General features: G+C 44.0%; 1 protein-coding gene across 1 annotated transcript in view; it reads right to left on the bottom strand.

The window, feature by feature from the left end:
- Positions 1-24,016, bottom strand: part of TRIM14 (tripartite motif containing 14) — a 94,132-nt gene that overhangs the window by 9,025 nt on the left and 61,091 nt on the right. The window contains exons 3-4 of the mRNA XM_044285786.1: positions 9,038-9,200; positions 309-401 (exon numbers count right to left, since the gene is read on the bottom strand). Of these exons, the coding sequence (XP_044141721.1) occupies positions 309-401; positions 9,038-9,200 (256 nt within the window). The remainder of the gene's footprint in view (positions 1-308; positions 402-9,037; positions 9,201-24,016) is intronic.

The raw sequence follows: 24,016 nt of genomic DNA on the forward strand, positions 1-24,016 counted from the left end.
CAGCTGTAAGTAAAAGCTCTGGGCATACAATATACAATCATATACAGTACAGTGAATCCAAACCGGAAATTCATTTTATCCATAATTAAGAAATATTCACAAACCTCATTACCATAATGTATATACAAGTGCTTGGTGTTTGCAGTGTGTAACTGCAATGGTTTTATTAAGCATTGTGCATTACAATGCTGACATCTAGAGTCTAAATGGGAGACGTACAAAGATGCCTGCAATATAATACTGCAATACAGTAGTCTGTAGCTATGATTGAAGACGTTGTATATATACAAAATAACAGCACCACTTACATTTTAAGAGTGATGACCTATTGCCATAGGTGGCTGTTTTAATTAATTTTCCTGGATTTTGGGTTGATCTTGAGCTTGGACCATCAATAGCATCTGAATTAAGATAAAGAAATATAAAATTACTGTTTAAAATTTTTTCTTTATTATCTAATGTTCAGAACTGAGAGCTAATATACAGAGTGGATCATCCATTGAAATGGCTAATTTCTACATTTGTAAGAATGCCAGGTTTTGCTTCATGGTTGGACCTTTCAGGTACATAAATTGTTTAAATACCCATTTGTGCTCGGCTCAGCTATCAGAAACGTATCGAGAACCTGATGACCATACCTATCTATCTCTAAAGCAGTAGAATTGTGCCGTAACTGCTGTAGGAAGAGAAACCTAAAGAGGGCCAAAAAGAGGAACCCAAACTAATCGATACACAGTAGGTTTATTGAGTTACATTAACAGTTTGTGAAACATAGAAACATAGAAACATAGAATGTGTCGGCAGATAAGAACCATTTGGCCCATCTAGTCTGCCCAATATATCTGAATCCTATGAATAGCCCCGGCCCTATCTTATATGAAGGATGGCCTTATGCCTATCCCATGCATGCTTAAACTCCTTCACTGTATTTGCAGCTACCACTTCTTCAGGAAGGCTATTCCATGCATCCACTACCCTCTCAGTAAAGTAATACTTCCTTATATTACTTTTAAACCTTTGCCCCTCTAATTTAAAACTGTGTCCTCTTGTGGTAGTTTTTCTTCTTTTAAATATGCTCTCCTCCTTTACCGAGTTGATTCCCTTTATGCATTTAAAAGTTTCTATCATATCCCCTCTGTCTCGTCTTTCTTCCAAGCTATACATATTAAGGTCTTTTAACCTTTCCTGGTAAGTTTTATCCTGCAATCCATGTACTAGTTTAGTAGCTCTTCTCTGAACTCTCTCTAGAGTATCTATATCCTTCTGGAGATATGGCCTCCAGTACTGCGCACAATACTCCAAGTGAGGTCTCACCAGTGTTCTGTACAGCGGCATAAGCACTTCACTCTTTCTACTGCTTATACCTCTCCCTATACATCCAAGCATTCTGCTTGCATTTCGTGCTGCTTTATTACATTGTCTTCCCACCTTTAAGTCTTCTGAAATAATTACTCCTAAATCCCTTTCCTCAGATACTGAGGTCAGGACTGTGTCGAATATTCTATATTCTGCCCTTGGGTTTTTACGCCCCAGGTGCATTATCTTGCACTTATCCACATTAAATTTCAGTTGCCAGAGTTCTGACCATTCTTCTAGTTTTCCTAAGTCCTTTTCCATTTGGCGTTTCCCTCCAGGAAAGCCATGGACAGCTCACTATGCATATTTGGGATATAACGACCATAACATGAAGACTTCCATCTACCTAGCCTTTTAATTACATGAACCGGTACCCCATTGCTAGATGCCGCGGAAGCTGCGCCCATTCTAAATGAGTGACCAGTAATAGACCGAGGGTTAATGCCGGTATTGACCAGCAACATGCGTATATGTTTGATGAACACCGATAAACTGAGGGGTTTGCGGGCTATTGTGAACAATGCGGCATCCTCTGGACTGTCTGAGATAAACGTCAACCATTGCTGAATGGTCTTAACAGGACACCACCTATTGTTCGTAGGGAAATATCTGATCTCTATTACTTCCCCTGGTAAAGCTGTTTTGGAGTGAGGTAACTTGAGTACATAAGTATCACCGTCCCGACTCAAGTGCTTTTTCTTTAAATACGTGGAGGAGGCCGCACTACACGTGAATTCCCCCGGCCTAAGGAACCCAAAGAAACCCACGTATAATGCAGTTTTGATAGCAAGACTGATATCATACCCGAAGGGTCTTCTATCTAGAGAATCAGACAATAACTTGAATGTCATGCCTGATAGAGGTTGCCGGGTGACCTGAGTTTTGACTGCTTCTTTCTGGATACCTCTCAGAACTGCCCTAATGGGGTGCGCTGAAAAGAGAGACGGTTCCTCAGGGCGGAGTAAATGGAAAAAATGCTGAATCCCTGCCAGATATATTTTAATTGTACTGAAAGCCAATTTCAGCTGAGAGTGGCAAAACCCGATGAATGCCATTATATAGGAGATATGCCCCATACCCTCCGCCGGGTACGATTCACTGAACTTCGTGAACCATGCCCATGCCGTGTTGTAGAGTTTAATCGTATTTTTGGATAACGATTGGCGCATAAGCCTACGTGCTGTTTCGAGATGGTGCCCTAATCCATCCTCAAGTCTGCGTATTGTGGTGTAACTGACGGAACTGGATCTGCTTCTGGGGAAACCTGGAAGAAAAGAGGGAAATTAAACCGGGACAACGCATCGGCTGCCACATTCTCACGACCACTAATATGTGAGCAAACAAAATTAAACTGATGCAGCAAGGATAACCATACCAGTTTCCGCACGAAAGACATGATTTCTAACGCAGCCGATCTACCTTTCGCTAGAATCTCCACCACCACTGCGCTATCTGTCAACAACAAGACCGTCTTATTGGTCCATTGCGCTCCCCAGACCTGTGCTGCTGCCACTATAGGATAGATCTCCAGAAGAGGAGAAGACCGCATGCTGGCAGAGGAACTCGCAATCTCCGGAGGCCAACCATCTGCCAACCAGTGAGGACCCCAGATGGCCGCAAACCCTGTAGTGGCAGCCGCATCAGAGTATACCACTGGCGACTGATTGGATGCTGCTGGAGAAAACAATGAGACCCCGTTCCACTGAGCCAAGAATTTGTCCCACATACTTAAGTCTGCCCTGGCCTGCTGGTCTAAACGAATCGGACTGTCCTGCTCCGGTGCCGAAGAGAGTAACCTCAACAATCTAGATATAAAGGATCTCCCCTGTGGGATTATCCGAATGGCAAAATTCAAAGTCCCCAGGAGAGACTGTAACTCTGTTTTGGAGATGGCTGTTGCCCGAGAGACGTTTGATACCGTCTCCTTGATTCTGACTAGTTTATCCGCTGGCAAACTAGCCTCCATTTTCTGCGTATCCAATTGAATACCTAAAAAGGTAATTCTGGTGCTAGGCCCTTCCACTTTGCTGGCTGCAACGGGGACGTTGAGATCCTTGAAAACTGACTGTAAAATCTGTAGATCCTGCGGAACCTGCCATGATGGCTCTATTAGCAAGAAATCGTCCAGGTAGTGTATGACATGATTGACCCAGAATTTGTCTGTCAACACCCAGTGTAGGGCCTTCGCAAATTGATCAAACAACCAGGGGCTAGATTTTGAGCCAAACGTGAGTCTATTGGAAAAATAATATGCGTCTTGCCACTTAATGCCATGCCACCGCCAAAGCTGGGGTTGTAGGGGGAGTAACTTAAAGGCATCAGTAATGTCTGCTTTTGATAGCCACGTATTATGGCCTAAGGATAATATTACCTGAATAGCTTCGTCTATTGAGGAATATTTCATGGTAAATTCTTCTGATGGTATTAACGCATTTAGACTGGGTATGTGTGATGAATGAGGCGCTGACAAATCATAAATCAGCCTTTTTTTTATTAGGATTGAACTTACCGGTCACAACCCCCACCGGATTGACGCGCCAGCAATCAAATGGCGACTGACTCAGTGGCCCAATCAGATAACCCTTATCAAGTTCCTGCTGGATTAAACCTGACACAACTGATGGATTCCTATCTGCCGACTGTAGATTGCTACACTCATACGGGACCTGTGGCAGTGCCATGAAACCCGTTCGCTAAGCCCTCCAGGACGAATTGTACCCAACCTGCCTGTGGGTGATCCGCTAGCAACAGCCTGAGCAGATCTATGTTCACCACGCCTAGTCATGTGGTCTTGACATCTCTCTGTGGACAGGCCGCTTTTGGGTGAGCCCTGAAGCAAATGGAGCACAAGTGTAGCAACCTGCATTGACTATAATTACAATTTGCAAAATTAAAGTTATTACACAGTTGTGATCTGCCCAGGAACTTGATCGGTCGACCTAGTTTATCCGAACCTGAAGCCATTCTGCTAGTAGAGGGGAACTGAAAATTCTTCACCTGTTGGAATTCTGCCAACCCATTGCTACTGGTACACCAAGCCGCCGTATGGGAATAAGAGTTACATAACGAACAAGCCGGTGCTTTCAGGCCTGCAAAGTGTCGGCAGAATAATTCAGTATCCATTTTAGACCAGTCAATCTTTTGATTAAATTGGGATAGTGCCGCTGCTGCTTTAGCCGAGAAAGATCTGTGGTACTCATAAAACGCTGTACCTCCATACTTATACCCAAGTTCCACCACCTTATATAGATACAAATCCAGTTCCTCCCTTCTCTGTGGACTGACTGAACAAACAACATCTCGCCATAAACTGAAGGCTAATACAAATTCAGCAACGGAAAGCTTCCTATTGAGCCTAACATCTTTTGATTTCAGAATCACTGACACTTCCCCGCAAGCAATCGTTTTGTTATCCGGCGTTTCATGAGTGGCGATAAGGAGTGTAGCCAAGTTTACATCCTTACCCTCTAGAATGTCCTGCCGAATATTGCTTGGGACGAAATGTGAGGGAGTGACATCAGGAAGACTAATAGGAGCTGCTTGCGGTTCCTGTTGTATTCCCTGCGTGGCCGGGCCGCTGGCCCCTGCCGAAGAACCTGAGATGACCTTATTCTCGACAGACTCCAATCTAACTTGCACGTCGGACAATGATGTTGCCATTGAATTGATCAAGGTATGCAATTGTGTCAGGGATGTCTGAATTGTGTTCATAGAGACCACTTCCTGACTTGGCCCTGCGGACTCAGCTTGTAAAAGTCTATACAGTTCAGTTTTCCTGGCTGAAGTAGAAAACGGAACCCCTCTTCTTGTTAGTTCTGCCATCAATTTGGGCACGGTCCATGCCCTGTAGGAAGGTCCTCCACACTCGGACTGCTGATCAACACTGCCATGACCACTAGGAGTGTCACCAATTTCTGAAATGTTAGACATCTTGCACTGGAACGGTAAAGGAAAGAAACACAAAACAAATTTTATACTTGCACTTGTAGCCTCACTGAATGAACCGTCACCATTAGCCCACCGCCAACCTGATGGGTGAAACCATTAAAAAGGACCCTAATAAAGCAAACCACTCCCCTATAGACAGGATTGCATAGTTATGCTGCCGCTGGTGCTCTAAACCCCACTCCATGCTTAACCCATGCACCGCACACGTGACAGTACCAGTAATACCCTCAACTAAAATGACGACACCGTGTAATATGTGAGGTCCCCATGCGTGGTGCCTGAAAACGTGTCAGGACTTGTGTCCGAAAACGTATCAGACCGAACCCATTGCCTGAAGACGTGACAGGTCTTAATAAGCTGCAGACGTGGCAGCACGTGAATTGCCTGAAGACGTGACAGGTCTTAATAAGCTGCAGACGTGGCAGCACGTGAATTGCCTGAAGACGTGACAGGTCTTAATAAGCTGCAGACGTGGCAGCACGTAAATTGCCTGAAGACGTGACAGGTCTTAATAAACTGCAGACGTGGCAGCACGAATGTTTGCCTGAAAAACGTGACAGGACTTATATTGAGTCTGTAGACGTGACAGACTTTTGCTTGAAATGAACTATACGGATGCTCAGATCTTTATGCTGTACGTACCCGTATGCTGAAATAAAAATGTATACTCTATTTAATATACCCACTGACCCCCTTTTTACTGTAGTCCCCCCCCCCCCTCCTTTATTATTATTTTTTTTTTTTCACCTGCTATACAGCTTCTAGCCCTGGATTGACAACCGTAAGCTCTCACCAACCGCCAGTCTCTGCACCTAAAAATACATCATGTTATAGACCTATGCATACAGCGTAACCATGAATCTACCTGAACAACTGGACAACCCCCCTGTGTACCTATACCCCGTTCCCCCCTCCCTCTCTTCCCCCCCCCCTTTTTTTTTTTTTTTTAGCGTCAGAACCTAACTCTCCCTACTAACCTCCAAGGACTCTCAAGGAAAAAGGCCCTGTTTAAACAATAAATTTAACCGGCAGGAATTGCAGCGTGCCGTGGTTAATATACGTGGTTACAAGTTTAATGTCATTGCCATCCGTTTACGCTACTTCAGCAATAATTACTAGGTGTGTTCCCAACTTGGTTGCTGTGACACTGGAAGGAACATAATATCACCAGCAGAGACTAACCACCACGTAGGGTACTCTTACATTGATCATGCCATACAAACGTGTACCTACGAGCGTGTTTGTTCTTTATAGATGGCAACCCACAGTTGTGGAAGCCTCCGTGACACGCAACAACTGCAGTCGTATTACTGATGGACTTCACGCCTTGGTACAAGGTTGACGATACAATGCCCCACCCCCTGACACGCCCCCACACCACGCGCTGGTGCCGACGACAGACCCCGGTAGGATCGGGCTTGCCTGCGTGCCTACTCACCCCCAACCGACTCATGCCGGTAGCATCCAGCATCAACCCTCCCATACCCTGGCCCCGATCCTACCACCGTCTTGCCGCTTGCTTGCTTGCTGCGATGAACGCGGACCCAGCCTGCTCGTACAACCGGAAGTGCCGTCAGCTGAGGAACACTGCTGTAAGCATTCGCCGCCGAGAACGCTGTCAGGGGGAGGGGAGTTTATATAAGGTCACCAGCTTCCCCTCCCACAAATACGGCAAACGCATTTGCCTCTCACTTATTTGCTGGGTCTGTAAAAAAATAAAAATACTTTTTTTCTTGCGTTTCAAAACCCCAGTCACTCCTGCACCAACAGTTCTCTAGTCCTCCATTGGTGTTTGTTTACACGAGTGGAGTCACGGCATGTCGGCAGCCAATCAATTCTACATCCAAGGGATGGCGTGGCCACATCCGACACTCTAATGTCCAGCATTGGAGAAAACACAATTGATAGGTGCCCATCAGTTGCCATGTCAGCCTGGGGCCTGAAAGTGGTCCCAGGACTACGATGTGCATACATTTTTTAAAAAAAGTTAAAGTAATCGTAACACCCTACAGAATGAAAAAATCATGTCAATTATGGAAAGGTGGGCTTTTTAGAGCTGTTCACATTGGGCAGTACTGTATGGTGGCTGTTGTTGCTGTAGTACTATGCCTGTGGGTTGGTGGGGCCCAATGCCACGGAGTATTGTTGTCCCGTCACCTTTGGGTTCTGTGTTGGTCGTAGTGGTTAGCATGTGGTACTGAGCCAAAGAAAAGTAGGGACAAACTCGAAAGAGAGGCCACCTGGACGTGGTGAGTAGGCCTATGCTTTTGGATCAAAACAGATAAAAACAGCCGCCTCTACATGTTTATAAACTATGCTGAGAAGCATAGGCTGTGTATGCAAATTGGCTGCTTGAAGTCAAGGGGGCAGAGTTTTTTTCTTGAGATGTGATGCACCTGAGATCACGCACCTGCGCCGTTCTGTTTCATTTTTAGTGTCTGCGCAGTGAGCCGATCTTCAGTGTACTTGGCTTCAGGGGCTCGCTTCCATGAGTTGGCGCCTGCACAGTGAGTCGTTCGGTGCCTGTGCAGTAAACCTCTGAAGCCAGGGACACTGAAGACTGGCTCACCGTGCAGACACTGAAAATAAAACAGAACGTCACATGCAAGGGATCTTAGGTGCATTGTGTCTGAAGAAAAAGAACTGAGAGGTCTATCAGGAGGACCGAAGAAATGAAGTTTGACTTGGAGCGTCAAGACCGCTGCCCCCTTGACTTCAAGGATCTAATTTTCATACGTCGCCCGGGATGAATAAAGCAGTTTTTTTGGCAAAGCTTTCCATCATATGAAACAGGCAAAGTTATACTTGATGACTATAGCTGTGAGGGACTGAGGGCAGTCGGGAAGGCATTATAGTGATGTCAAGTTCCCTTTAAGAGCAAATTAAAATCCTCTTAAAGAGCTGTAGTGCACAAATAAAAATGTAAGTATTACATCTTCAAGCATTGGTGGTAGTGAGAGATATTTCACAATTTCATGCATATACTGTATTCTCCCCACAGTTAGTTTATTGATGAAGAACCAGGGAATAAATAGGAGAAATGCAATCCAACAAAGCATAACACATTCTTAGAATGCTTCCAAGGGGCACCATACGTCTAGGTAGGGTTTGGAAGCTATTCAGGAGTTAATGAACTTTGAGGTCTACACCTGCCTTCGCTTTTTAATACTTTATCCTATGAATCGAGGTATATGCCCCTGTGTAACATCTGTAACAAGGTCCCCCAACTAGCATGGCCCACAGAGATCTACATATCATAGGATCCATCCCCTGGTAAGGAACCTTTTGAAGGTGGAAAATAAGATTTAAACCCCAGCATTGCAATTAGCTTCACATTTAGTAAATTCATATAGGGCTTTTTGTTTATTTGATTTTTTGACACTATCAGAGGGAACTGGTCTAAAGGAAAACTGGCGTATCTGCCTTTAGCAACCAATTAGATTCCATCTTTTATTTTACAAAGGAACTCTGAAAAATGAAAGGTAAAATCTGATTGGTGGCTATGGACAACTATGCCAGTTTTCCTTTACACCAGTTCTGATAAGCCTACCCCTTTGAACTACAATTTGTGACTGTATGTATGTTGCCATGCCCTACCCTAATGAGATATCTCAAAGAGGGTCAGTATACAATGGATATGAGAAAACTAAAAATCCATCACATAAAGTCTATATGAGGGGTGGTCTTCTCAAATAGATGGACTTTTGGAGAAGTGTCACTATAGCACCCATACCTTTTTGAATTCGGATTGCAGGTGGTTCCTTGATTGAAGATTTCAGGTTTTCTATGAAGGCACTGTAGTATTTCTCTACATGTTCAAATTTGACAGGAACCGGATGTAATTGTTCTGCTGGAACTGCATGACTCTTCATTTCCTTTTCAACTGCAGTGAAATCCTAAATGAAAGCACAGACCATTTACAGTTAGGTCCAGAAATATTTGGACAGTGACACAGTCTTCATGATTTAGGCTCTGCATGCCACCACATTGAATTTGAAATGAAACAACTGAGGTGCGATTGAAGTGTAGACTTTCAGTTTTAGTTCAAGGGATTGACAAAAATATCCTGTGTAGGAATTGCAACCACTTTTCTGCAAAGCCTCCTCATTTCATGGGCTCAAAAGTAATTGGACAAATTAACATTACCATAAATAAAGTGTTCACTTTTAATACTTTGTAGAGAATCCTTTGCAGGCAATGACTGCCGGAAGTCTGTAACCCATGGACATCACCAAACGCTGGTTTCCTCTTTTGTGATGCTTTGCCAGGCCTTTACTGCTGTTGTCTTCAGTTGTTGCTTGTTTGTGGGTCTTTCTGCCTTAACCACTTCAACCCCGCTAGCTGAAACCCCCTTAATGACCAGGCCACTTTTTACACTTCTGCACTACACTACTTTCACCGTTTATTGCTCGGTCATGCAACTTACCACCCAAATGAATTTTACCTCCTTTTCTTCTCACTAATAGAGCTTTCATTTGGTGGTATTTCATTGCTGCTGACATTTTTACTTTTTTTGTTATTAATCGAAATTTAACGATTTTTTGTAAAAAAAATGAAATTTTTCACTTTCAGTTGTAAAATTGACATCCATATATAAATTTTTCGCTAAATTTATTGTTCTACATGTCTTTGATAAAAAAAAATGTTTGGGTCAAAAAAAATGGTTTGGGTAAAAGTTATAGCGTTTACAAACTATGGTACAAAAATGTGAATTTCCGCTTTTTGAAGCAGCTCTGACTTTCTGAGCACCTGTCATGTTTCCTGAGGTTCTACAATGGCCAGACAGTACAAACACCCCACAAATGACCCCATTTCGGAAAGTAGACACCCTAAGGTATTCGCTGATGGGCATAGTGAGTTCATAGAACTTTTTATTTTTTGTCACAAGTTAGCGGAAAATGATGATTTTTCTTTTTTCTTTTTTTTTCTTACAAAGTCTCATATTCCACTAACTTGTGACAAAAAATAAAAACTTCCATGAACTCACTATGCCCATCACAAAATACCTTGGGGTGTCTTCTTTCCAAAATGGGGTCACTTGTGGGGTAGTTATACTGCCCTGGCATTCTAGGGGCCCAGATGCGTGAGAAGAAGTTTGTAATCAAAATCTGTAAAAAATGACCGGTGAAATCCAAAAGGTGCACTTTGGAATGTGTGCCCCTTTGCCCACCTAGGCTGCAAAAAAGTTTCACACATCTGGTATCGCCGTACTCAGGAGAAGTTGGGGAATGTGTTTTGGGGTGTCATTTTACATATACCCATGCTGGGTGAGAGAAATATCTTGGCAAAAGACAACTTTTCCCATTTTTTTATACAAAGTTGGCATTTGACCAAGATATTTATCTCACCCAGCATGGGTATATGTAAAATGACACCCCAAAACACATTGCCCAACTTCTCCTGAGTACGGCGATACCAGATGTGTGACACTTTTCTGCAGCCTAGGTGGGCAAAGGGGCACACATTCCAAAGAGCACCTTTAGGATTTCACCGGCCATTTTTTACAGATTTTGATTTCAAACTACTTCGCATACATTAGGGCTCCTAAATTGCCAGGGCAGTATAACTACCCCACAAGTGACCCCATTTTGGAAAGAAGACACCCCAAGGTATTCCGTGAGGGGCATGGCGAGTTCCTAGAATTTTAAATTTTTTGTCACAAGTTAGTGGAATATGAGACTTTGTTAGAAAAAAAAAATAAAAATCATCATTTTCCGCTAACTTGTGACAAAAAAAAAAAAATTCTAGGAACTCGCCATGCACCTCACGGAATACCTTGGGGTGTCTTCTTTCCAAAATGGGGTCACTTGTGGGGTAGATATACTGCCCTGGCATTCTAGGGGCCCTAATGTGTGGTAAGTAGTTTGAAATCAAAATGTGTAAAAAATGACCTGTAAAATTCTATAGGTGCTCTTTGGAATGTGTGCCCCTTTGCCCACCTAGGCGGCAAAAAAGTGTCACACATGTGGTATCGCCGTACTCAGGAGAAGTTGGGGAATGTTTTTTGGGGTGTCATTTTACATATACCCATGCTGGGTGAGAGAAATATCTTGGCAAAAGACAACTTTTCCCATTTTTTTATACAAAGTTGGCATTTGACCAAGATATTTATCTCACCCAGCATGGGTATATGTAAAATGACACCCCAAAACACATTCCCCAACTTCTTCTGAGTACGGCGATACCACATGTGTGACACTTTTTTTGCAGCCTAGATGCGCAAAGGGGCCCAAATTCCTTTTAGGAGGGCATTTTTAGACATTTGGATCCCAGACTTATTCTCACGCTTTAGGGCCCCTAAAAAGCCTGGGCAGTATAAATACCCCACATGTGACCCCATTTTGGAAAGAAGACACCCCAAGGTATTCAATGAGGGGCATGGCGAGTTCATTTAAAAAAAAAATTTGGGCACAAGTTAGCGGAAATTGTTATTTTTTTTTTTTCTCACAAAGTCTCCCTTTCCGCTAACTTGGGACAAAAATTTAAATCTTTCATGGACTCAATATGCCCCTCACGGAATACCTTGGGGTGTCTTCTTTTCCGAAATGGGGTCACATGTGGGGTATTTATACTGCCCTGGCATTTTAGGGGCCCTAAAGCGTGAGAAGAAGTCTGGAATATAAATGTCTAAAAAATTTTACGCATTTGGATTTCGTGAGGGGTATGGTGAGTTCATGTGAGATTTTATTTTTTGACACAAGTTAGTGGAATATGAGACTTTGTAAGAAAAAAAAAAAAAATATTTCCGCTAACTTGGGCCAAAAAATGTCTGAATGGAGCCTTACAGGGGGGGTGATCAATGACAGGGGGGTGATCACCCATATAGACTCCCTGATCACCTCCCTGTCATTGATCACCCCCCTGTCATTGATCACCCCACTGTAAGGCTCCATTCAGACGTCCGTATGATTTTTACGGATCCACGGATACATGGATCGGATCCGCAAAACACATACAGACGTCTGAATGGAGCCTTACAGGGGGGTGATCAATGACAGGGGGGTGATCAATGACAGGGGGTGATCAGGGAGTGTATATGAGGTGATCACCCCCCCTGTAAGGCTCCATTCAGACGTCCGTATGTGTTTTGCGGATCCGATCCATGTATCCGTGGATCCGTAAAAATCATACGGACCTCTGAATGGAGCCTGACAGGGGGGTGATCAGGGAGTCTATATGGGGTGATCAGGGGTGATCAGTGGTTCATAAAGGGTTAATAAGTGACAGGGGGGGTGTAGTGTAGTGTAGTGGTGTTTGGTGCTACTTTACTGAGCTGCCTGTGTCCTCTGGTGGTCGATCCAAACAAAAGGGACCACCAGAGGACCAGGTAGCAGGTATATTAGATGCTGTTATCAAAACAGCGTCTAATAAACCTGTTAGGGGTTAAAAAAATCACATCTCCAGCCTGCCAGCGAATGATCGCCGCTGGCAGGCTGGAGATCCACTAGCTTACCTTCCATTCCTGTGAGCGCGCGCGCCTGTGTGCGTGCGTTCACAGGAAATCTCGGCTATCACGAGATGACGCACGGATGCGTCCAGGAGGAATGAATCAACCACCTTCCGGACGCATCCGTGCGTTAGGCGGTCCGGAGGTGGTTAAAGGGGTTGTCCGAGTTATTTTTTTGTTCTTTGTATGTTTCTAACTAGGCAAATGAAAGGACTTTACAATTCGCTTACTTTATCTCCAGTTGCTGGTTTCTCCGATTTTACTGAGGTCACATGACCTGTGATGTCAGCTTTTCTCTCTGCTCTGATGATGATTGGTGCACAAGCCTGAAAGAGCAGATGTGTGTCTGTACACTAGATGTCACTGTGCTGGCCACGCCACCCTGCACTGCTGCTGTCTGCTCTCTCCCTGGATTCTTAACCCCTTCAGCTGCACAGACTCAGGGCTGAAGGCTTTACTGAGTAGCTGCAGGCAGTGAGGAGACAAATGCTGGGCACAGGAGCTCACAGACTAGAGGAGTTCTGCACAAGAACAGGTAGGGGGAAGATCCTGTGTGTATCAGCAGTGTCATTGTACAGCTGGGACTTGTAGTCCTACACATACAACATGCTGCTGAGTCTCCCAGCAGGCAGACGTCATTAAGGGCAGCACTTGTACTCACTCCCTTTGCAGAGCAGGGGGAGGGGCAGAGATTGTTGTTATTGCAGGTAAACAAAGGGCCAGAAGAGAACCAGGGAAATGAGGAAATATAATTTTATTTACCTAATACTTGCTTAGCTTATATATTGCTGCTCATCATACAGTGCTATATTATTTTATTTTTTTCATAACTCAGACAACCCCTTTAAGTTTTGATTCTGCTTCTTTGCCTTAAAAAACTCCTGGGTTGCTTTTTCAGTATGTTTTGAATCATTGTCTATCTGTACTGTGAAGCGCCGTCCAAACAACCTGCTGCATTTGGTTGAATCTGAGAAGAAAGTATATCCCTGTACACTTTACAATTCTTCCGGCTGCGCCTGTCTTCTGTCACATCATTAATAAACACTAGTAACCCAGTGCCATTGGAAGCCATACAGCCCACTCTGCCTCCACCATGTTTTACCATGTGTTGTGCTTTGTATCATGAGCTGTTCCAAGCCTTCTCCATACTTTCTTCTTCCTATCATTCTGGTACAGGTTGATCTTAGTTTCATCTGTCCAAATTATGCGGTCTTCTTTCTATTTTTGAGGATGATTAATGGTTTGCACCTTGTGGTGAACCCTCTGTATTTGCTCTTATGAAGTCTCTTCATGGTAGATTTAGATACTGATACACCTACTTCCTGGAGAGTGTCCTTCACTTGAGTGGATGTGAAGAGGTTTTTCTTCACCATGAAAAGGATTCTGCGATCACCCTCCACTGTTGTCTTTCATGGACATCCATGCCTTTTTGAGTTACCAAGTTCACCAGTGCGCTCTCTTTTTACCAGAATGTACCAAACTGTTGATTTGGCCACGCCTAACATTTCTGCTATCTCTCTGATGGATTTCTTTTTTTCCAAGCATAATGATGGTCTGTTCACTTCTATTGAGGGCTCCTTTGACTGAACGTTGTGCGTTTACAGCAGCTGCTTCTAAATGCAAATGCCACACCTGGAATCAACTCCAGACCTTTTACCTGCTCAATTGATGATGGGTTAACGAGCAGCCCATTAAATATCTTTTGAGATAATTGTCCAATTATTGAAAAGAGAAAGCTACGCATTAAAGAGCTATAATTTCTAAACTCTTGCTCCAATTAGGATGTGAATACCCTCAAATTAAAGCTGTGAGTCTGCACTTTAAGTCCATATTGATTATATACCTGTATATGGAATATGTTTCAGTAAACAGCTAAAATGTCAAAACTTGTGTCACTGTCCAAATATTTCTGGACCTAACAGTATATGAAGGAGAGCAGAAAAGCAGGGGGATGATGCAGCCCAAACAATGAAAGAGACCAACAACCTATGTAGCCACATGGTAAGGCCACCTTACATTGGATACAAATTATTAAACATATAAAAATAATTTATTCAAATAGCATAAAATGTAGACTATACTGCTTTAAAGGGGTTGTGCCACCATTAAATGCAATTTAAAAAAAAATTAGCATGAAAAACTAGTTACTTGTAATGTACTATCTTTTAATGCTCCAAATGTGAGGTATTCTCTTGACTTCATTATACCCCCCGAGCTGTGACAGGAAGAATGCTGCAGCATAAAGGATATGCCTCCTTAGAAAGGACATGGCCTTGAGACGTGACAAGGAGAGAGCTGCAGCAGAAAGGATACACCCTTTGTGCTAGGACAGGAAGAGCTGCAGCAGAAAGAACACACCCCATGAGATGCGATAGGGAGAAGGATATAGCAGAAAGAGCACACCCCATGAGCTGCGATAAGGAGAGGGATGTAGCAGAAAGAGCACACCCCATGAGCTGCGATAAGAAGAGGGATGTAGCAGAAAGAACACAGCCAATGAGCTGTAGCAGGCAGAGAGCTGCGGCAAAAAGAACACACCCCTGAACTGTAATAGGGAGAGGGCTGTAGCAGAAAAGGCACACCTCGTGCTGCCATGCTGAAGAGGATCTAAGAAAGCAACTGGAGCAATGAATGGGGAGATCCATGTGAGGTACAGGGCTGGTTCTAGCTTTATTAGAAGAGATAGTCATGTACTATATGATGTCTCATTTTAATGTTTTATATCAATCTTGGCAAAACCCCTTTAAACCCACAAGGCCTGAGGTGTCAGAGCTTTAACCCCTTTGGGCAATTTGCCATACATTTACATTGATGGCACTATGTGCTTAGCACAAAGCTGTAGGTGTCAGCTGTATATTAGCAATAGCAGTATCTAAGTTTTTGAACAGAGGGAGGGGCTGCTGGGCTTAAAGAAGGCCCCACGGATTGCTATGTGTGCACACCTTCTAGGCTCTGCTGGAGACAGTCTTTTAGGCTGCCTGTCACTTTTACATTGACTGACATAATACACTAAACTATTGCAGGGTATTACATAAGCAATCAAATGATTGCATGGTCAAGTCTCATAGCCGGGCTTAAGAACAAAAGGTAAAAAATGTTAAATAAAAAGTACTGAAAAACAAATTCAAGAGTAAAAAAAAAAACAACAAAAAACCTTTTTCTTTTACAAAATGCTACCCACAGTGTGCCACTAGCAGTGTCAGTAACACTGCCCCTTTTAGTGATGATTTTTTTATTTATGGAATTAGATATAAATAATAGTGTAGGTGTCCGTATAAGTGAATATTAGCCTGGAAATTGGACCCTTTTAAAATGTCGCTTTTATTAGGTTTACTTTAAAAAGCTGAAATATATATACACCCTCTGATAACCGGGTATCCAAAATAATAACGGACACCCAGCTACCACCGTGAATTGGTGAAAAAAAGTGAATAAACAAGATGAATAAGATACGTATAAATTCCAGGGGCATTAATGACATTCATTGGAGTTTGGGGAATGGGTAGAGGGTTGGGCACCTTATTATGGGTATTGGGGATGGTTCTCTCCCTGTACCCGCCCTAAGATAATCCTCTGCCCAGGGATGAACCCTGATGGTGGGATAACCCTGTCCCCGTACCTACCCTGTCTAGCCCTGTACAACCCTGTACATTTGGAATTTTTTACACAAATGATGTCAGTTTTTACCCCGACGCGTTTCCCCACTATGGTTCACCAGGGGGTCGGTTAAGAGATAGTAATTGTAATAGATAACATCATGGATCAGATAACAGGATGATAAAACAGATAATGTTAGATATAATTACTGTGTCCTGGTGGATGCCATGGGGCAGGCCATGTAGGAGGAAGAGAGGACTCACGCTTGTTCTCCTGATGAGAAGGAGATGTCACAGGTGAGGTGTCCCCCTGAAGTTTGGACTGCCGCCTGCCGAGCTTGATGGGGCAGGGTTCAAATCCCAATTTTTTCAGGACCAGTTCAGTTATGAAGTCACTTTCTGGGGCTTACATATTAAAACCACCCATAAATAACCCCATTTTTAAACTACACCCCTCAAAGTATTCAAAACTGATTTTACAAACTTGGTTAACCCTTTAGGTGTCCCACGAGAATTAAATGAAAATGGGAATGATAATTCAAAATTTCGGTTTTTTAGCAGATTTAAAATTTTAATCTATTTTTTCTGCAACACATCAAGGGTTAACAGTCAAACTAAACTCAAAATATATTACCCTGAATCAGGAGTTTACAGAAACACCCCTTGTGTGCTCAAAAACTGATGTATGGGCGCACAGCATGCTTCAGAGCGGAAGGAGCACCATATGGCTTTTGGAGAGCAGATTTAGCTGGAATATTATATGGAAGTAATGTTGCATATTAAGACACCCTGAGGTGGCCATACAGTGGAAACCCCCAAAAAGTGACCCCATTCCGGAAACTACACCCCTCAAGGAATATTTCAAAGTGTGTAGTGAACACTTTGACCCACCAGGCGTTTCACAGAATTAGGAAACGATTGGCTGTGAAAATGAAAAATTACTATTTTTTCCAGAAAAAGTTGCTTTACACCCACATTTTTCACTTTTTGTTCCCCATTGCCCCTGAATATACCAACACCCCATATGTGCTAAAATAAATGATGTATGGATGCATGGTAGGGCTCAAAAGGCAAGTAGCACCATAGGGCTTTTGGAGGACAGATTTTGCAGGATTGGCTTTTGGGAGCTATGTCCACTGAGGTGGAGTGGAAACCCCCAAAAAGTGACCCCATTCTGGAAACTACACACCTCAAGGAATATTTCAAGATGCGTAGTGAGAACTTTGTCCTCAAAGGTGATTCATGGAATTGGCTGTGAAAATTAAAAATGTAATTTTTTTCCAGAAAAATGAACTTGCAGGGTAACAGGCCGAACTGGATGGACAAATGTCTTTTTTTCAGCCTTATATATACAGTCGTGGCCAAAAGTTTTGAGAATTACATAAATATTGGAAATTGGAAAAGTTGCTGCTTAAGTTTTTGTAATAGCAATTTGCATATACTCCAGAATGTTATGAAGAGTGATCAGATAAATTGCATAGTCCTTCTTTGCCATGAAAATTAACTTAATCCCCAAAAAACCTTTCCACTGCATTTCATTGCTGTCATTAAAGGACCTTCTGAGATCATTTCAGTAATCGTCTTGTTAACTCAGGTGAGAATGTTGACGAGCACAAGGCTGGAGATCATTATGTCAGGCTGATTGGGTTAAAATGGTAGACTTGACCTGTTAAAAGGAGGGTGATGCTTGAAATCATTGTTCTTCCATTTTTAACCATGGTGACCTGCAAAAAGACGCGTGCAGCCATCATTGCGTTGCATAAAAATGGCTTCACAGGCAAGGATATTGTGGCTACTAAGAATGCACCTCAATCAACAATTTATAGGATCATCAAGAACTTCAAGGAAAGAGGTTCAATTCTTGTCCAGCAAGCGCCAGGATCGTCTCCTAAAGAGGATTCAGCTGCGGGATCGGAGTGCCACCAGTGCAGAGCTTGCTCAGCAATGGCAGCAGGCAGGTGTGAGCGCATCTGCACGCACAGTGAGGCAAAGACTTTTGGAAGATGGCCTGGTGTCAAGAAGGGCAGCAAAGAAGCCACTTCTCAAAAAAAAAAATATATATCAGGGACAGATTGATCTTCTGCAGAAAATATGGTGAATGGACTGCTGAGGACTGGGGCAAAGTCATATTCTCCGATGAAGCCTCTTTCTGATTGTTTGGGGCATCGGGAAAAAGGCTTGTCCGGAGAAGAAAAGGTGAGCGCTACCATCAGTCCTGTGTCATGCCAACAGTAAAGCATCCTGAGACCATTCATGTGTGGGGTTGCTTCTCATCTAAGGGAGTGGGGTCACTCACAATTTTGCCCAAAAACACAGCCATGAATAAAGAATGGTACCAAAACACCCTCCAACAGCAACTTCTTCCAACAATCCAACAACAGTTTGGTGAAGAACAATGCATTTTTCAGCACGATGGAGCACCGTACCATAAGGCAAAAGTGATAACTAAGTGGCCCGGGGACCAAAACGTTGACATTTTGGGTCCATGGTAGGAAAATCCCCAGATCTTAATCCCATTGAGAACTTGTGGTCAATCCTCAAGAGACGGGTGGACAAACAAAAACCCACTAATTCTGACAAACTCCAAGAAGTGATTATGAAAGAATGGGTTGCTATCAGTAATTGGCCCAGAAGTTGATTGAGAGCATGCCCAGTCGAATTGCAGAGGTCCTGAAAAAGAAGGGCCAACACTGCAAATACTGACTCTTTGCATAAATGTCATGTAATTGTCGATAAAGGCCTTTGAAATGTATGAATTGCGTGTAATTATATTTCACTACATCACAGAAACAACTGAAACAAAGATCTAAAAGCAGTTTAGCAGCAAACTTTGTGAAAACTAATATTTGTGTCATTCTCAAAACTTTTGGCCACGACTGTACTATGTTTAGGCCCAAATTTTTCACTTTCATAAGGGTGAACTGGAGAAAATGTACCCACTAATTTACCCCATATGTGCTTGTATACTGCTATATGGGCATACCACAGGGGTCAGAAGAAAAGGAGCACCAAATGGCTTCTGGAAGGCAGATTTCACTGGAATAATTGACATGCGCCATCTTGCAATTGAACACACCCTGAGGTACCCCTAGAGTGGAAACCCCCAAATAGTGACCTTAAGGAATATTTCAAGGTGTGTAGTGAGCACTTTGACCCATTGGGCGTTTCACAGAAATGCTTGGCTGTGAAAATGAAAAATTACAATTTTTTCCAGAAAGAGTTGCTTTACACCCACATTTTTCACTTTCACAAGCGGTAACAGGACAAAATGCACCCCACATTTTGTTCCCAATTTCTACCTGAATACGCCTACACCCCATATGTGCTCAAAAAATTATGTATGGGCGCATGGCAGGGCTCTAGAGTCAAACAGCTAAATATGGATTTTGCTGACCTGAATTGGCAGACATGCATTAAATAAATTCCTGGGGTCCCCAGAAATGAAAAGCCCCAACAAAAACCCCAACAAGTGACCCCATTTCGGAAAGAGCACCCCGTACTAACATTTTAAGTGGTAGAAAGAGTACTTTTCAGCAAATAGGTGTCTCACAGAAGACAGAAATACTTGGAAAGCATTTCAAAGCACATATTTGTTAAGAAACAATAATTACTAGCAGCCCCCAAATTTTTTTCACAAGGAGTTAAAGGAGAAAATGCACCCCAGGTTGTGTTCCCAATTTTCTCCCCATTCAGGAAAACACCCCATATGTGCTTGTAGCCTGCTGTATGTGCGGACGGCAGGCAAATGGCAAAATATGAATTTTGCTGACAGGCCTGAATTGGCAAACATGGATTTTAGGTGCCATGTCGCAATAAAGAAATTCCTGAGGTCCCCAGAAATGAAAACCCCCAACAAGTGACCCCATTTCGGAAAGAGCCCCCCCCGTACGAACATTTTAAGTGGTAGAAAGGGTACTTCTCAGCAAACAGGTGTCTCACAGAAGGTAGAAATACTATAGAAAGGATTTCAAAGCACACATTTGTAAAAATTAAAAATTACTAGCAGACCCCAATTTTTTCCCCACAAGGGATTAAAGGAGAAAACGCACCCCAGTATATGTTCCACATTTTCTCCCCATATGTGCTTGCAGCCTGCTGTACTGGCACACATCAGGTCTCTAGAGGCAAAGTGCAAAAACTGTTTTTTTGCAGGCCTGAATAAATAGACATGTATTTTAGGTGATAATCTAAAATATTGAATTGCTTCAGTAGCGCACTTTTGTTTGCTAAACCTGTGCTGCTTGGTAGAGGTATGCGTTCTGCTGTATTGGATCTGAGGTACCGCTCTGTCACGGATACCTGTTGTACTATACAACATACGCCCCGGCCGGTAGCGTGATGCTGGCAAGTTTGGAGTTAGCGGTTTGCGCTCTCACGGAACGACTAGTGACGTCACTTCTGTAGCTAAGGGTTGCTACAGGTGCCAAAAAACCTCCTTTGGCACCTGTAGCAACTCTTAGCTACAGAAGTGACGTCACTAGTTGCTCCGTGAGAGCGCAAACCGCTAACTCCGAACTTACCAGCATCACGCTACCGGCCGGGGTGTATGTTGTATAGTACAACAAGTATCTATGACAGAGCGGGACCTCAGATCCAATACAGCAGACTGCATAACTATACCAAGCAGCGCCAACTAACAAGGTAATATACCGATATACAATAGTAGCAATACTTTGAGAGCGCGGTACCACATGATTTTTAGGTGCCATATCGCATTAAAAAAATTCCTGAGGTCCCCAGAAATTAAAAACCCCAAGTGACCCCATTTTGGAAAGTGGACCCCGTACAAACATTTTATTGTGTTAAAAGTGCACTTTTGACCTAACAGGTGTTTCACAAAAATGAATATGTAGTGGTTGGTGAAAAGTGGATATGTAAGCTAGGTATAAGGTGGTAAAATTACAGGGTACATCAAGGATTAAATTAATACTCCATGGATGTGTGGGAGATTCTGAAACACTCCTGCATGCATAGGCCAGGTTTTTCAGGGAAGGTTTCGCAGTGGTAAATTGTGTCTTTTCTTATCCCCCTTTTGGAACACACCCTGCATCTTTTTTGGGTCCTTTCCTTCCTTGCTGTCTGGGGGACTTGACCTAGAAAATGTTGCCCTGGTACAACACGGGCACCATGACTCCCTGAAGTACTGGGACCCTCCCCGTCCCGGCTTTGAAAAATTAGGGCCTTGATAACCACCTCTTGGAACTGGAGGAAAGTTCCTGTGTGGCCTGCAGATTGAAATAGCACGTACGCATTGCACATTGCCACCTGTACAATGTGTACGGCCAGCTTTTTGTATCACACTTTTGTTTTTCGTGTGGCACTGTAGGGCTTCAGAACTTGATCTGAAAGATCAACCCCTCCTATGTGTAGTCCAGGATGCTAACTGGTTTGGGGACAGTGGTAGTGGTACCTCGCACATGAGCAGGGGAGCTGTTTTTTTTTGTAAACGGTGGTCAGTAAACCCACCCAGTTGGCATAGCACAGGACAGAGCAGTCCTCCTGGATTCAGGCCTCCAGCCTGGCACAAGGCTCAGATCCCACAGAGATTGCCAGAGCTCCAATGTCAGAGAGAGATCATCACCACCACCTGACACTACTGGCTGTATTTTATAGGCCTCTCAAAAGCCGGCCTGGAACGTGGGGAGTAGTCACCCACCCAGCACTTTGACTACTCCCAGTAAGAGCCGTCCTGGATCAGCTATTACAGCTATACTAAATACCAAGGTGTCAAACAGCAACTGCTGCTGACCATGAAAACTAGCTCTTACTCCACCGAGGCCAGGAACCTCAGTGACACATACCTTCCGTCAATGACGGTCCCTTGCGCCTTCCTACATACCTCCCCCCTTTGTTGAACCCTGCGGGGGTGAACACTTGCCAGACAGTGTACCCGGGATAGGGCATCCGCAATCCCTGCAAGCAGCCTGCCCTGTGTTCCACTGAGAACTTGAATTTCTGTAATGTCAAGAACCATCTGGTGACCTGAGCATTCCTCTCTTTGGCCTGGCTCATCCACTTGAGAGGGGACTTTACTTGCCTCGTGGTAACAGGTCGGGTCCAATTCAGAATAGCCTCTATTTTATTCACTTGGGGTTTGATAACTCCACGTCCAATGATGTACCCCAGGTACTTAGTATCCTCTAACCCTATTGCGCATTTCTTTTGGTTAGCGGTCAGTCCAGCCGTCCTAAGGGAGTCCACTACAGTCTGCACTTTGGGTAGAGGACCTTCCCAGTCGGTACTGTGGATGACAATATCATCCAGGTAAGCTGAAGTGTAACGACTATGTGGATGCAGCACAATGTCCATGAGCTGTTGAAAAGTGGCAGGGGCGCCATGCAGACCAAAGGGTAACACCTTATATTGGTACAGCCCCTCTGGTGTGATTAAGGCAGTTTTCTCTTTGGTAGCCTGCCAGTACCCTTTGGTGAGATCCAAAACAGAAAAATACCGGGCTTGGACTAACCTCTCAATAAGCTCATCCACGCGAGGCATGGGATATGCATCAAACTAAGGCTAGTTTCACACTAGCGTTCGGCTGTCCGCTCGTGAGCTCCGTTTGAAGGGGCTCACGAGCGGACCCGAACGCTTCCGTCCAGCCCTGATGCAGTCTGAATGGATGCGGATCCGCTCAGACTGCATCAGTCTGGCGGCGTTCAGCCTCCGCTCCGCTCAGCAGGCGGACACCTGAACGCTGCTTGCAGCGTTCGGGTGTCCGCCTGGCCGTGCGGAGGCGTGCGGATCCGTCCAGACTTACAATGTAAGTCAATGGGGACGGATCCGTTTGAAGATGCCACAATATGGCTCAATCTTCAAGCGGATCCGTCCCCCATTGACTTTCAATGTAAAAGTCTGGACGGATCCGCTCAGGCTAATTTCACACTTAGGTTTTTTTTGCCAATATAATGCAGACCGATCCGTTCGGAGCCTCCGTCTGCATTAATATGATCGGATCCGTTCAGATCCGTTTCGCTAGTGTGAAAGTAGCCTTAGAGATCTCGTTTAATATTCGGAATGTCCCATCCGGCTTGAGTATTAGCACTATAGGACTAGCCCACTCACTTTTAGACTCCTCAATGACGTCTATCCTCAGCATCATCTGCACTTCCTCTGAGATGGCTTGTCGCCGAGCCTCGTGTACCTGGTATGGTGTTAGCCAGACTTTCGCCTGAGGCTCAGTGACAATGTCATGCCGAATTGTGGAAGTGCTTCCAGGAATGATGCGAAAACACATCTGTTTTTCGGCTAATAAACTCCCTGGCCTCCTGAGCCTGCTTAGAGGAGAGGCTGTCAGCAATTCTTACTGTGGCAGCGGTTTCCCTTGCATCAGACAGAGGGGCCGAAACCGCTTCCCCTAGAAAACCTTCAGTACAGGTTTTCCTATCTTTCCACGGTTTGAGTAGATTCACATGGTACACCTGCTTCAGCTTTCGTCTCCTTGGCTGGTGTACCTTGTAATTTACCTCTCCAATTTTTTCAAGTACCTCATAGGGCCCCTGCCACCTAGCCAGGAACTTACTTTCAACAGTGGACACCAGAACCAAAACCCGATCACCCGGGTTAAAGATCCAGACCCGAGCCTGCCGATCCGACTCTGGGCTGGTTGAGCGGCCTCCATATGCTCCCTGACAAGAGGCAAAACGGTCTCTATCCGCTGTTGCATCTTGGC

This window comes from Bufo gargarizans, chromosome 1, assembly GCF_014858855.1.
Source record: "Bufo gargarizans isolate SCDJY-AF-19 chromosome 1, ASM1485885v1, whole genome shotgun sequence".
Lineage (NCBI taxonomy): Eukaryota > Metazoa > Chordata > Amphibia > Anura > Bufonidae > Bufo > Bufo gargarizans.